The 16,424-nt window shown below is 29.8% G+C and overlaps 2 protein-coding genes across 2 annotated transcripts; one reads left to right on the top strand and one right to left on the bottom strand.

The window, feature by feature from the left end:
* Positions 1-1,744: 1,744 nt before the first annotated feature.
* LOC125873310 (uncharacterized) lies at positions 1,745-2,659 on the top strand. The gene has a single exon (XM_049554217.1). The coding sequence runs from the start codon at positions 1,756-1,758 to the stop codon at positions 2,329-2,331; it is 576 nt and encodes a 191-aa protein (XP_049410174.1). The 5' UTR covers positions 1,745-1,755; the 3' UTR covers positions 2,332-2,659.
* A 10,792-nt stretch (positions 2,660-13,451) lies between these two features.
* LOC125873400 (dehydration-responsive element-binding protein 3-like) lies at positions 13,452-14,208 on the bottom strand. The gene has a single exon (XM_049554335.1). The coding sequence runs from the start codon at positions 14,156-14,158 to the stop codon at positions 13,580-13,582; it is 579 nt and encodes a 192-aa protein (XP_049410292.1). The 5' UTR covers positions 14,159-14,208; the 3' UTR covers positions 13,452-13,579.
* Positions 14,209-16,424: the final 2,216 nt, after the last annotated feature.

Below are 16,424 nucleotides of genomic sequence, written 5' to 3'. Positions count from 1 at the left end.
TTATGAAAGCTGTAGTCGATATCACTCTCGTGAGAAATGACGACCGTTAAGTTGGCATCGAATTTAAGCCACAACTAAAGTCGTCGCCGAAACTACTGAAAAGTATTGTATAATTTACTACAGGGGCGGGTGGAGTCAGGACAAAAGAGTTCATCCAAATCTCCTTATACGGTACAATATAAGATTAATTATTTGTTATGAATATATAGTAGATATTGAATTCACTTGATTTTTTATTTTATTTTTTGTATATTTACATCTTTATATTTTTGAATTAAATCCTGATTCCGACACTGATTTAGTACAGACCAATATTGACATGAATTGAATACATAGCAAGTTATATATGGTCGTGATTTATCTTCCTATTTTTTATTCTTTAATTTAAAACATGTGATTGATGGGGACCTTAGCTTGTTATAACCTTCTATTAATAATTAATAACTAGCACTATGTATACCACATGATAATTGATAGCTACATTGTCACGGGAACAGGGAGTTCTACAATGATGTTGTAATGTGTATATGTATGTGTATATATATATATATATATATCTCCTGATTTGATTGATTAATACTCCATCGAGTTGAATTTACTTTGTAAAAAAACAACTTATATATTTGAATGGTCGAACAACGACAACTTGTGACTGCTAGCTAGAAAGTTGATCTCCTTTTTGTTACTGGACATAACTACAACCTCCTTTTCTGAGTAGTAGTAATTTTTAGTGTCAAGGTCCAGAAGTTACAAGAAAAAAAAAATTAAAATGTCACAATTTAAAATAAACAATAAAAAAATTGTCAGAACATGGTCGAGGTAGGAAATATGCTAAGTAAAGGGAAATGGAAAAAAAAATTGCTTAGAACTTCGGTGCTAACAGATTTTTTCAAGGGAAAAGGGTCAAATATGTCCCTAAACTATGCGAAAATGTCTAGATATACCCTCCGTTTAGAGTTTGGCTCATCTGTGCCCTCGCCGTTCAACTTTTCGCCTATATATGCCCTTGTAGACGTTAGTTGCTTTGCTGGAAATAACCAATTCATTTTCACATAGGGTGTATCAACGAAATTTTATTGTTTAACTATAGAATTTGTCCATTTATTTGGTTTTTCTAATTTTCCATCATTTATTTTTGTTTTTCTATCCTAATGTGGATTCAAGATTTGAAATTTGAGGAGGGTAACAAAGATTAAGCAAGTTCCATTATTTATATGGCTGGATCAAGAGCTTACTTTGTTACTAGATTCCTATCAAATAGTTTTTTATATTTAATAAATTTCTCAATATAATTAATTACATGATCTACTAAAAATTACTAATATCTTGACACCCGATACCCGTAAATCCTCCGCCCTGAAGTAGAGTCCATTAAAAAAACAGAAATTGTTTTCCCCTACAAAAGTAGTAAATTAGCAACAGTAGAAATATATATCCACAAATACACACACACAAAAGCATCACATTACGCACATGAAGAAGCATGCAAAAGTTTTGCCTTTATGTTAAGACTTGAACTTGCTCCTCATGAAAAATCTAGCACTTTCATGATTACTACACAATTCATGCTTATTGACATACAATAGTGACATCTCAATCTCCATACTCCACACAACTACTACTTTTTGTCTTACAACTTGTAAACCAACAACTATAAATAGCAACCTTGTTACCCTTACTCATTCATCAATATATCATCATTTTCTTCAAAAAAAAAAAAAAAAACAATCACTAATNCAAAAAAAAAAAAAAACAATGGCACCCCATGGAGAGACAATTACCAAATCATCCTACGTTCGAACAAAAAACGTTACCAAGCCCCCTAGACTCTCCAACGATAATTTGCAACGTACAATGTCCGATATTTCGTTCGAATGGAACGCAATATGTCCCGTTGATTCTTCAAATCTACCACCAATTTCCGAAGTAGAAAATGCCAAGTGTGAGTGTTGTGGTATGAGCGATGAATTCACACATGAATATATCGATCGCGTTCGAAAAAAATATTCTGGCAAATGGATATGCGGCCTATGTGCAGAAGCAGTAAAGGAAGAAGCGGAAAAAAATGGAGGAAAAAATGAAGAAGCATTAAGTAGTCATATGAGTTCTCATAGCAAGTTTAATAAATTTGGTAGGGCTTATCCTGTTCTTTATCAAGCTGAAGCAATGAGAGAAATGTTGAAGAAAAGTAGTAGAGATGGAAGGGGAATTCTTAGGGCAAAATCTATAAGTCCAAGGGATAAAAATGTCATAAAGAAGGGTACTACTGGGATTGCAAGAAGTACTAGTTGCATTCCTGCAATTACTAAAGAGATCAATGAGCTTAATTAATTAATTAACCTAGATAATTTGATTTACTGGTCTAATATGTTGTGGAATTAATAATGTTTAATAACAAGATTTGGACTAATTAAACTATTGTGTTAGTTACTCTTCGAGTTTTTTGGGGTTAATTAGTTCAGGTTTTTAACCTTTTTTGTTCTCTCATGTTATGAGGGGTTTTATGGTCACGTTTGTAACTCAAATGTGACTGACCAAATTTATATCCATCATCTCAGGATGTTTAATGTTGGTCTATGATGTATTATATTTTATTCAAATTAATACGATCTATTTGAGTAAGATTTTAAATAATATAATTGCTGTAAGTCTTGATTTTAAAGTATAAAAGATGTATTTGGGATTGATGATAAGCCATATTAGCGGGATGCATGTTTAGTGTATTTTAACTAAACTAAATTATTATCAACATTCTGGGCTGACCCATTATTTTAGTTGAGCATATAAAGAGCATTTTCATAGAGCACACCAGTATATGTGCTATCACTTAACACATCAATGATTTGAATAATTACGCATCTTATTCGAGTTATCTCTTGATATAATATATTTGCTTCTAAATACATTGTTTCTAGCTAATGTATCTTGCATTTTTTCTGCTCTTACTCTCCTCTATTTCTTTGTTTCTTTTTCATCCCTCTAATTCATCTGGTGTATAAGTATTCAATACTAGTTTTCATGTATCCAACATAAAAAAGTATTATTTTATCTAGTGTATATGTGCAATGTTACAATTGCTTCTGAGTGGACACTTATATATCCAGTATATTTGTGATGTGTCTAATGTATCTGTGTATAAATACATATATTTGGTATCAAATTTATGATGTATCCAGTAACTAGTGGCCTTCAATGACTATCTAGTATCATACATAGTAGAAAGCGGAGAGAGAGAAAGAGGCAAGAGCGCGAAAAAGGAGAGGGCAAAGAGAGAGAGATTATGTAATTGTTTTGAAGCATAGTGATCGATATATAATAGATATAGTATAGTATTAATGATTGTCTAATTAGGTAATGTTTTCATATAACTAATCCTACTAATGGGATACTAGAGAGTACCTCTTTAGAATGAGGCGGATGGACCGGACACATTTTTGGAGAGGCCCGAGGAAATAAAGCCCATTATAGCTAAACATCTACACATTATTTCAAGGAAAAATTATTAGATGAGTAATTTTTAATTATTTACTAATTTTAATTTTAGTGATACTTTCTATTTATAGTACTACTATGATAAATCTGCACAATGTATTTAAAATGAATTATGAATGCAATATAGATGTATTATAAGTGTTTTAAAATACATTATCCTTGTTTGGTAAGAAATTGACATAATTTATAGTAAGTATATTAAAGTGTGTGTTAAATATATTATTCATAAACAAAACTTGTTTTATAGTTTTTTCTTTGTAAATTGTAATATGTATTAAAATTGTATTATAAATATATTATAAGTATCCAGTAAAAATTATCTTAGGTTGAAAGTACCATCATCTTTTTCCAATTCTTGTATATAGATTGATCTTGCATTCAGATTAATTATACTCTCAAGTAATCAAATGTTTATTGGTCATAGAATTATTTGGCTTGACAAGTGAGATGACTACTCAAATTTCTATTATGCAATTAAACTTTGGCTCTCATCGAAGTAAACAAGTCACTATTATTGCTTCCTTCTGTTCCACTGACGGATTAATTTAGGCAAGACTAATAAAGTTTTGTTTAAATTGTTGTTTAGGGGATTAATTATTCCTTAACACATATCAATGTACTACCTCTTAATTATCAATTTATTAAGGTTTTCAACCAATCAAAACATGTCCCTATTAGACAGTTTCCATGGACTATGTTAAGCTGATTACTTATAAAAACCACTAAAATATTACTTACATTAATTAAAAAAAAAAAAACTTTATGACATGCATGCTAAAGAGGGTTTTCTAGAAATCGTTGAAGGAAATTAACTACCTCCTTAATTCTTGATTAATGTACAGTTATAAAAAAAAATTATGGATGTCTAAGTTGTAACTAACAAATTGTTATGTGGTGTAATACTTAATAATTAATCTGACAACTAGGCCTTCTCTAAAGGACATAAATTAAATACAAGGAAACAAGAAAGCTTCATTGTGATCACGACAGTTTACCAGATACAATTAGGCCTTTTATGTGAAATCTATCTAATATTAATACTATAGAGAAAATAATAAAGTGTTTAATTTACGCATAGTTTGGTCAGATTTGTTTATGTTTATATTTCCAGAAATATATGTAAATTGACAAAAGAGGAAGTACTATAAAATAAAAAATTTAAAAGTGATCATCAAAATATTTTCATTTCGCTTCTTCCTTAGCAAGTAGGTCCGTCACCTTATTCTACTCGCGAAAGTGATGCATGATAACTGGGCTCTAATTAGTTGTTGCATCAAATACCTGCATACGTTTATTTAAGATAAAGCTATAAATTCCTGATCTTTATTACATTAAGATTGATTATTTCAATAAAGTAGGTGCAAATTAAAACTCTAGTAGATGGAAGTTACGTTAATTAGAACAACTAATATCAGATCATGTAAAATAAAATAACTTTTAACGGCAATAAATATGCACATTAAAAAAGACGGTTAAATCTTTATTAATTGTCGTTGAATCTAATGCCGTTATAGGCTTTAGGAATATTTACAAAGAGTGGTAAATGCCTCTATATTTCGTTGTTAATTAATTATTGCAGCTAAAATTCATTTTTGGCGTAGTGAAAGCAACTTAATAAGGGAAAATTACTTATATACACACATTTACTTACCTTAATATTCATTTATCCCTACCTTTTTTAAAAATTTCAAATATCCCTTAATTCTCCCAATTCATAAAATCTTTCAGATACATAAATATTTCACTTCTATTTTCAGCCTACACCCACGTTTCCCACTCCCCATTTCACTCCTCCATTTTATCCCTAAATTCTCTCCACTTCTTTAGCAGTTACAAATTTCAAATTCATTTTGATTTTCAGAAGATCTCTCTCAAGTTTATCAATTAATCTATTTTTGAATTTCAAATCTTTTCTATTTCCAATTAATGATTTCAAATTATTCAAGAGGTAGATTTCTTTCCATCACTTCAGTTTTCGATTTCTTTTATTATTATTTTTTTATTTTTTTATCTTAAAAAATAATAATAAAATTACCTCCGCCCCCTGCCCTCATCGAAATCTTATTGAACCTTTGCAATTTTAGTTAATCATATTGTCATTGAACATTTTTCTTGAAAAATATTTATTTTCTTTTAATGTTTCTACTATTGAAAAACGTCCAAAAAAAGAAGAAAAAAATTGGATTTACCATAGCACGGCCATCACTATCAAAGAAACAAATTTTTAATGTATCTCGTTTATTTTGAGTCTTAAATTAGTCTTAGTATTATCATTGATCTAATACATCACTGCTACAATAACATTTGTTTTATGCAATGTATAATGTTCATATGTAAGGTATTGATACATAACTCTAATGTTGTTGAATCTTTGATTAGTGTTTATCATGTTCAATAGAAATGTACTTGACACATAAACTTTGTGTTNATAATGTTCATATGTAAGGTATTGATACATAACTCTAATGTTGTTGAATCTTTGATTAGTGTTTATCATGTTCAATAGAAATGTACTTGACACAAACTTTGTGTTATTTATCACACACAAAAAAGAAGCTATTTTGAAACAATTACATGTATAATGTATTTTTTAAAATTTTAAAATATAGTATTTCTCAAACAAAATAAGATACATAAATAATAATGTATCATACACTAATTTTTTAGTTATGATACGTAAATTCAAATTTATACTAAATATATTTGATACATAACAATTACCAAACAATAATGTATCAATCTCAAACTTAAAATCTTATGGACAACATTTTCTTATTTAATGTATCTAGTAGAAATACAACACTTATCAATTTAAATTGAAAGGATCTTCATGATCTCAAACAAAATAAGATACATAAATAATAATGTATCATGCACTAAATTTTTAGTTATGATACGTAAATTCAAATTTATATTAAATGTATCTGATACACAATAATTACCAAATACTAATGTATCGATCTCAAACCTAAAATCTAATGGGCAACATTTTCTTATTTAATGTATCTAGTAGAAATACAACACTTATCAATTTAAATTGAAAGGATCTTCATGATGCATCTTCTCAAAATTTTCGATAATTTTGAATCAAAATTGAAAGAATCTTCAATGAACTAGGAGAATAATTTTGAAACTCAAAATTTTCAACAATTTTGAATCAAAACGGAAAGGATCTTCAATGAACTGGAGAAGAATTTTGAATGTCAAAATTTTCGACAATCTTGAATCAAAATCGAAAGGATATTCGATGAACTTGAAGATTCACAAAAGAAATCGTTTGTCCAACAACAATTCCATCACTTTTGTATCCTTCATAACTCACCTCACTTATCCAAAATTTCGACAAAAGTTTTTATGAAACAGAGAGAACGATGAACAAGAAGAAGAAATTTAATTTTTGAATTTTTTGGTTTGTTACACTATAGGATTTTGAATTCTTGACAATAATTTGGAATGGAATAACATAATTTATGGGATCTTAATTTGATTTTCAGCTCTTTTTTCCCCTTAATTAGTGCAACAAATGGATATTATGAGATCTTAATTTGATTTTTCAGCTTTTTTTTCCTTAATAAGTGCAATAGATTGATACATAATGTATCAATAATAATGCATCCGGATCCTTAATTATGTATCCGAAATGCCTAAAAAATATGGGATTTATGTAATTACAAAAATAATAGGGATAGAAGGTAATTTAGGTTTTACACTATGGTATTTATGTAAGTTATACAATTAATAATTCAGTTAAGTCCTCTCAGTGCTCATTAGAATCTATAAAAATAAAAATAAGATTAGATAGCTGGAACTGTGGATTAGTACATGAAAATCATTAATCATGTAATTTGAGACCCACCTAAAGCAAATAGTATTTTGGAGTATAGTATGAGTTGAAATATTTTGTACGGATTATGCCCAATAAATCTAGCTAGGAGTAACTTTTAAAGGGACAGATGAGCTGGAATTGCAATTTGGGAAGACGTGATATCCAGCTCGTTAGTAATTTTGTTTTTGTTATTATTATTAGCACTTTTTTGTTTCTCTTAATGGTAGTCATAATCCAGATTAACGTTCAAATAATTGGAGTTTATCTCATAAATTTGCCATACTTTAATGATTAGAAAAATAATGCTGACACGATAGGCTTGTTGAGTAAATTCTAACTATGCTAATTAAGTCTAATGCAAAGATATAACAACAATACGTTTCAAAGGAGAAAACATATCCGTTCCAAAAGACAAACAAGGGGGTTTCTGTAAAAGTGAAGTAATGGCCTTTAATGCCATTAACCTTGACAGTCCGTTTCTCAAAATGAAAAATTAACTCTTCTATTTGAAACTCCTCCTTTTGAAAGCATGACCTTTTGTGAGCATAAGAGATATACAACAAAAACCAAAAAAGAAGAGAAAAAGTTTTTCCTTCTTTCTTTTCTTAAGCTTATTCTTGGAATATTTTTGGGCAATTGGTTTTGGGCAATCTCCAAACTTTCAGCCATGAGTGCACGTGTTTGAGAGTGACTGTGGAACCTTGGGAAGCGATCGGCAACTACAATTTGCACCGAAGTCGGGCCGAAATCGCTTTCAAGGCAGTGGCTTGCCACGACACAGTATTTGTGATAAGCTATTTAATTACTACTTTATAATTCCAATTCAATATCAATATTATAGTATTTTTTCCAACAAGGCTAACAAGAATAAAAGCGAGACTATTGTTACTTTATCAGACATGATAGAATTATGTCAAATGGTGGTCAAACGTCAAGCGAAAAAGAAATTATTTCGTAAATATACAGAGAATAATATATAGTGAAATAAAATTCATAAAATCGTACATCACACAACTATCGATTTCTTGGATTCAAAATACATAATACAAGTGTATATAAAAAAAATGTCATCATTAAAGGTGGTTCATTTCATTATCAGTTCTCCTTAATTTTATTTTTTTAAAGTGGGATTTAAACTTGATCTCTAAAATTTTCACCTACTTTATTGAGCTCCGCTTCATTAATATATCTTTTTCGAAATTGTATAGGTTCTTGTAAGCAACGATCAGTCATTCGTAATCAACCTCAACACTTAAATACAATTGGCTGATCATGTTAATATCGTGATAATTGTTTGCCCTTTTTTGTAGGTATAAATTAATCTCTTTAAGTTGATTACGATTGAGAACTAAAACCAATTATATTATGTATTCTCTTGACTTTCTGCTCTTTTAATATTGGATTGTAATGAACAATTACTATAACGTACCATCATGATTCATGTACTTAACTCACAATTTTGGTGTGATTGTAACGTTAGCTTCAAAGGGAAGGTTATCAGAAATCCACTCATCTCCGACGTGGAGCAATATTATAAATGTTGAAATAAGTCGATGATACATTGGGACATTTCTTGGGTTAAACGATTGTCCGGTTCTTGAAGATTTGATCAAACTGCTAAAGAGTACACTATATTTTTTTTTGGTTTTCCACCTGATTGTTGTGTTAAATGATATTATCAGGTTCTTGAAGATTTGATCTAATTGCTAAAATATACTATATTTTTTTGGTTTCCCACCTATTTATCGGAGTCCACATAAGAGTTCTGACTAAATTTGGATCGTTCACTACCGGGGCTACATTTTCTCAATACCCATAGCTCAAACCCGAGATATTTGACTAAAGGTGAAACAATTCAACCACTGCATCACAACCCGTGATACAAAGTATACTATATATATAAATCTTCATAGTCATAGTATATATGATGATTAATCAAAAATTAATTGTTCTAATTCGTACATAATTGATATGACTGATCTGAAAAATAAAATAACCACATCACATGGACGTACATCATGGAATAGATAAGTGTCGAGAGAAAGAGATCTTAATTAACTATCACTTTACCTGGCTAATTAATTGAGAGCTAGGTACATAGAGAAAAACAAAATTGTAAGTCTATTGTTTAAACTAAGGACTAAATTAGTTTATTGTTTAACCATATATGTAAATAATATTATATATGGTCCATAATTCATATATGCAAATAGTCCATGCCCTATTGGAGGAGTAGGGTATCCCAATTAAGGTGATGATATCTTCAAACAAAGAAAAAATATACTTATAACGAGGAATCATTTTTGGTGGAGCAATGCCATTAGTTTGCAGAATTAATTAATTCTCTCCTTCTGAGATTTTGTTTAATTATCCCTCTATAAATTATTCCTCCTATGGTCTAATTCTTTAACTGAATTTTTTTTTTTTTTTTTGGGGGGGCTTAAACTAGTACTACAACTTTAAGCCAAGTTAGTTAGTTGTTATGTAGAAAAAAGAGACGAGGTCACCGCAACAAAAAAAAAAAAAAACTTTTAACAACTATAAATATACATATTAACAAAGATTGTTAAAGCTTTTACCAGTACTAGTTTATTGTCATTGAATCCAATATCGATATAGACTTTAGAGACATTTACAAAGAGTGTTAATTGTCGCTAAAAATACATATTTAATAACAATTAATCTATTGTTATTAATTAAATGCTGCTAAAGATCATTTTTAATGTAGTGAGTTGACCTAAAATAAAATAATGCACAAAACATTCGCATTAACAGTGTTGTAGAAGAGCCATATGGCAAAGAATGTGATATATAGTAAAGATTTGTATTTATTGTGGAAATTTTGTTTTCTCTATGATTAATATCTCCTTCTTCTTTTTTTTTCAAATCTCATAATTTACTATAAATTCTTTCAATATTCCTTTCATGGCAAGAATATCATTTATGATGAAGAGGATGAGATTAAGAGATTGATTTAGAGTGTTTGCAGAGTGAAACCATACAACCATTAATAACTGCTTCCACATCTTGGACCCATAATCCCACACGATAAGACAATCTTCACCATTACTATAAGGCTCCTCTTCTAAGTATTGTTTTAAAGATCACTTGTAAACTTTTGAAAACACTAAAATGAATCACCATAAAAAAAGCAAAAAAATTCATGTGGAAGATACACATTATTGGAGTAATTGAGATAGAGAAAGCCATGGATCGGAGATGATGATCAGACATGAAAGATAGACCATAAATAGGGGAATATGTTTCACAAGAAGGAGGCATATAAACAGCGACTAAATAGCATATTGAAAAAGAACCAAATGGATGAATGCAAAACGTGGCTGCATTAATAGATAAATGAAAGGTGCACATTGAATCAATGATTGCCAGTTAAGACCATTTTTGTACACAAAATTTCACCACTTACCCCTTTTAAAATAATTACTATTTAATAAATAACTTATTGTAATTTATAAACATTTTAGAGCATAATCTAAAAGTTAGTCGATAGTATAATGTTTTGTTATTAATCCTAAAGACTATAAATTTTTTTTAAAAAAAATCATATGTCCCCGAAGGAACTTTTAAAAATAGGGGAAAAAATCTGAATAGTGACAAATTAAAAGGAACATTTGAATAAAATGATCAGTACATTTTGTATCTGTTAAAAAAGTTTTTCATTTAACAAAACCAACGAATAGTTCTTAAAATAAAATTACAGTTCTTCTTTAATACAAAAACAAGAAGAGCCAAGTTATTTAAAGAGTTCACCATAGGAGACTAAAATAAAAGAAAATGTCTTTAATAGAAGGAATAGAAAGAACATAATGGTAGGACCTAAATAACTAGGTGTAATGCGGAAGCTGGTAAAGTAAACTTCGAAAGACCATGAGTAAGAAGATAAATGATAAATATATCAAAAGACACAAAATTTAGCGTGATTTTGTCAATCGACCTACATCCATAAAGGAGATGAGCAATCCACTATAAATATGATAGTACAAAATATATAGAGAAAACACCTCAACCAATTTACTCAGAATACAAGGATCACAAAATTTTCTTCCAAAATCAAAACTCTCAAAACCCTAAAGACTACATTGTGAATATTGATTAAATTAAAGTGAACAAGTCTCTATTTATAAAATGCTAAACCTTTTCCTACAAATTGGATAGTAAAGCCATTAAGATATACGAAAATGACATGTTAACCTTTCAAATTGAGAAAATACCTACCATTTACTATAGTACTCGTTATTTTTAATTTTCGATCAACCCCGACCCGGCCCCTACCCCTTTACATCCACAAGTTCTGACTTTTGAGTGCAAATTCGATGGGACGGGGGGTCTTTCAAGACGATAACATCAATAATAACAATATATCAATGCATTTCACAAGTTAGACTTTATTTCTGAATAATCATCTCTCTTGCCGGCTTAGTCGAACCACTTGAACTCGAGTCATTTGCTTTCTTAAGCCATGTCCATACTAAAAGAGCTAAATCGAATGGTGACTAGATTCATTCCGTAGCACGGGATTCTGTAACAGCAAAAACGTGACATAATCATGTTACCTCAATTAGATGATAAATAACATGTTATATTATAATTTTGAGAAAAGACATAAAATCACCATTGAAGTTGTTTCGAATTTTCAAAAAGACACCTTAACTTTGCGGGTGTCCTATTACGCCACGAAACAATTTAAATCCACAATAAATATACCCTTTTGACTAATTTTAACACCACTCGTGTTGTCACAAAATTTGGGCGCGTGAAGGATTGTTCATACAGCTTCAGACCAACGTAAAATTGCCATTTGACACTCTCAATTTGACTTATTTTGAAAAAATATAAAAATCCATGTATTAATTTTTTTTAAGTTTTATTTGAAATAGTTTTTAATTTTCAAATCTTTTTTCTCATTTGTCCCTACCATCATTAGCTTACCCATATTTTTTGGGCATCTATGTCTTCCTTCATTTTTTTTTAAAACTAATGTTATTGTGTTCATTCATATTCTATTTTTTTTTTTGAAAAACAAATTAGTTTAGTGATTTTATTCCTCCTACAAATCAAGTTTGGAATTTGGGAATAGTGAAACTATGAAAAACTCGATTTGGGAGTAAGAAGTTGGAGAAGGAGGTGATTTAAATGTCAGATTTTGACTTGGTGATATTTTGAGTATTTAGATTTTGATTATTCGACGATATTTATTTTCATAAATAAATTAATTGGTGATAATTTGACAAATAATTAGTAATGCTACAGGGAAATTCCGTCCCGCCACAGCGGATTTGACGATTGTTCTTCACGACGAAAGGAATGGCAGAAGGTAAGAATTGAGATCGAGGCAAAGAAGAAAGAGAAACAGAAAAAAAAAAGAAAAAGAAAAAGAAAAGCAAAGAAATCTAATAAAAATAATTAAAAATTACTTTTGACACTTGTCAAGTGACTATTAGTGCGTGACTTACAAATATTTTTGTATAAGTGGTACTGGGTGAAAAAATGGGATATACATACTATTGTGAAGTTGTTCAATGGGGTAATAGGACACCCGCAAAATTAAGGTGTATTTTTTAAAATTCAAAACAACTTCAATGGTGATTTTATGTCTTTTCTCTGTAATTTTAGCATAAATAACTTAAATTTATACGATGTTACGTCCTCTTTAACAATTTAATAACTTTATTTGACACACCAAAAACGATTGTAATTAATGTCAACGTTATTTACTCTTATTTAAAAAAAATTCATTTGCGTAATGAAGGTAGAGATTGATGAAGTAAGCAAGCAGTTGAGACTTGTTCAAAGCTATTGGGTACACACTTGTTAACTTGCTCAATTTGACAAGATTTTGAAATTGAAATTTGAAACTTAAAAATTTAATATTTTGAAATTGTGATTTTTGAATTTTGAAATTATGTTAGACATGTATTTTGTGAGTATGAGAACAAATTTATCTCAAAAACTAATCGCACTTAAAATTACTTGAAATAAAATTTATAATCAAATAAATATTTGAAGATAAAATTTTGAATCTGATTCTGAACTCATGATGAAATACTGGATAAGTAAAGTATGTAGTGCTCATATGTTCTTGGATATGCTATAAAAAGTACACATAATAATATACTAACTTATAAATATTTTTATTTTTATTATTTATATATATACATAAACACACATGACTAGTTCATGAAAATTCAAATGTCTAGAAAAATATTAAAATTAAAATTAAAAAACTCACACCAATTTTTCTTATTTCAACATTTCAAAGTTGCTAAGAATTAAACTGTCTCCAAAAGCATCTTGCTCGAAAAGATACCCATCAAAGTCGCCATCTGATGCCCACCACGGTGGGTACAGCCACCCGTCAACTGAATCACTCATCTTCAACTCGTTCTTCGATTCGTCCGACTCAAAACTTCCGTCCAAGCTTGGAAGCTCAATAATTTCACCCAGCTCCTCCGATGCCGACGTGATTTTGTCAATTGAACTAACAGAGGAGGAAGAAGATACTAAATTTGGATCCTCCATTGCAGCTGCTTCAGCTGCAGCAGCTTGAACATCTCTCGGTGAAAGTGAAATTGGGCGAGGCAATGAGTCAATTAGATGAGGGAAATTTAAAATCGATGAGTCCTTTTTTATACTCAATGCAGCGACGTCGTGTGCTCTAGCGGCCATTTCTGCAGTTGGATAAGTCCCGAGCCAAATGCGTGACTTTTTACGCGGTTCCCGAATTTCAGACACCCATTTTCCCCAACTTCGCATACGAACTCCTCTATAAATTGGGTGTTTATTCCCTTTTTCAACACTCTCTCTTATTCGCTTCGACATTCAATTAGTATGAGTTGCTCAGATAGTAAACACCTTAAATTTCACCTCTAATCTTACAATTATAGATACGAATTATCAAAAGATGGAAGAGAAAAAAAAGATCAAAGGAGAGCGAGAAATGTTTGCAAAAAGGAGCAACTCATGATGTCTATGACCAATTGGATTCTGACATACTGTACTCGTATCGAAGGGATGCTTTACGAAAACAGGGGAGAAAAAAATCAAATGTGTCGATTTCTACTTTAGAGAAGAATGGGAATGAAATATGAAAAAAAGGACAAAAATTGAAGTATTTTTGGAGGGGTGAGAGACAGGGAATTGGAGTGTGTTTTTCTTAGAGAGAAATGGACTTCATTATCATACATTCTGAACGAGCTTAATATGTATATTTATATATGTCAAGTGTAGAGAATTATTACTTGTCAATTTACAAGAACGTATGTAATATAGACAAACAATATGTAAAATATTAGGTTTAGGTTATTAAATTCGTTGTACGGTTTACTTTAAACGTTAAAATAACACTTTATTTCTATTAAAAATACTGATGACGATTTGACGATTAACCAACCAACTACCAATGCATCCTTATTAACAAAAATGATTTAGCATTTATATATATTAGTATTAAAATATACACACATTGATGGTGTAAACTTAAAGTACTTTTAAATTATTAGTGTATTTTAATAGGCAACATATCATGTTTTTTTGTCTGGTTAATCTCACTTTTTATTAATAATTGATTATCATAACTACATTTAGTTTAACCTAATAATATACTCCATATATTTCATTTTAAATATCAAAATTTGACTGGACAAAGAGTTTAAGAGAAATAAATAAAAAGTTGGTACATGCTAAAAGTGCCTCTAGATTTTGTAATTTCAAACATGATATATGAATTTTTGCGCCTATAAAAATCGTCATTAAAAATAAAACATGAAAATAGCGTTGGTTTTTTGATTTCATTTAAAAATAATGAAATTGATGGAATATTTTTTATTTTTTTCATACTGCATTATTTCTTCCATTAGTGAAGATTAACATTCCAAAGTCCAAACTACCCAAAGCACTATTTTAGAAAACTAACCAACAAGAAGGTTTAGTCACTATCATGCTAAAAGGGTCCCAAAAAGCTCAACAAAAGTCTATGTTCTTTAAATGTAGTTTTTTATAGCTTGAAATCATCCACGTACTCTTCTTTTATTTGTACATCTTCGTTTGGTGTGAGGGATAAGAATAAATAGTCCTGGGATAAAAAAATAGTCCTGAGATAAAATTTAGATGTCTTGTTTGGTTGATATATTTGGGATAACTTATCCCACCATTCATAGCATAGTGATGAAATAAGTTATCTCATATACATGATGGGATAAGTTATCCTAGAATAACTAACCCATGATAGTTAATCCTGGGATAACTAGTTCCCAACCAAACGACCCGTTATATCTTTGTCCCTTACACGTGCTTAACTTTAAAATAAAAACATGACCCATCTTCTTATTTTGGTGAAAGGCGACCTCCTACTTCTAATCTAAACTAAAAATAAATAAGCCTCATATATTTATTCAACAACAGAATTTGAGAGGATAGAATATAAGCATGCATATATTTTTCTTATTTTGTGAGGATGAAAAGACTATTTTCTTTAATAACATTTAAAAGACATTAAGTCCAGGGAAAAGAGTTAAACCATAGGGGGAATCGATTGTATGCAATATTAACCAGTATTTTATAAAAGGTTATTTTCACAGTTCGAATCTATAACCTCTCAATGACATAAGAATAAGTAGATCAGTTATATCAAAGTTGCTAATAGTTCCGCACTTCTCCGTATAAATATATATCTTTGATTTGTTTAAAAATTAAATAGCACGTCACAGAGTTAGTGACGGATGAATGTTTAGTTGACTTCTGATTAATGAAACTAATAAGTAGCCGTTTGGCAAAATTGCGTGTGCATAAATTGTACTAATTCTTTCAAAAGATAAATGGAAGATGAGTTTCGAGTTTTAACAATAATTTTGACCGTCTTTTCGAAATTATTTTTCATTTTTCCAAATTAAATATAAATTCAAACACAACTTCAACGTTCAAATAAACTTAACTTCAAGTGCCGCAGTACAGTTCAAAAATACTTATTTTGGACCAAGTTCATCATTTTCCCAAGGTAGGAAAAAGCAAAAATGGAAGTCATTCTGCAACAATTCTCTCTTTTTTCCTATTCTACTTATGACATTCTTGTGATAGTCAGTCACAGCAT

The sequence above is a fragment of the Solanum stenotomum genome, chromosome 8 (assembly GCF_019186545.1).
Source record: "Solanum stenotomum isolate F172 chromosome 8, ASM1918654v1, whole genome shotgun sequence".
Lineage (NCBI taxonomy): Eukaryota > Viridiplantae > Streptophyta > Magnoliopsida > Solanales > Solanaceae > Solanum > Solanum stenotomum.
Note: the sequence above shows the minus strand (reverse complement) of the source record. Positions and strands in the feature narration are given on the sequence as shown.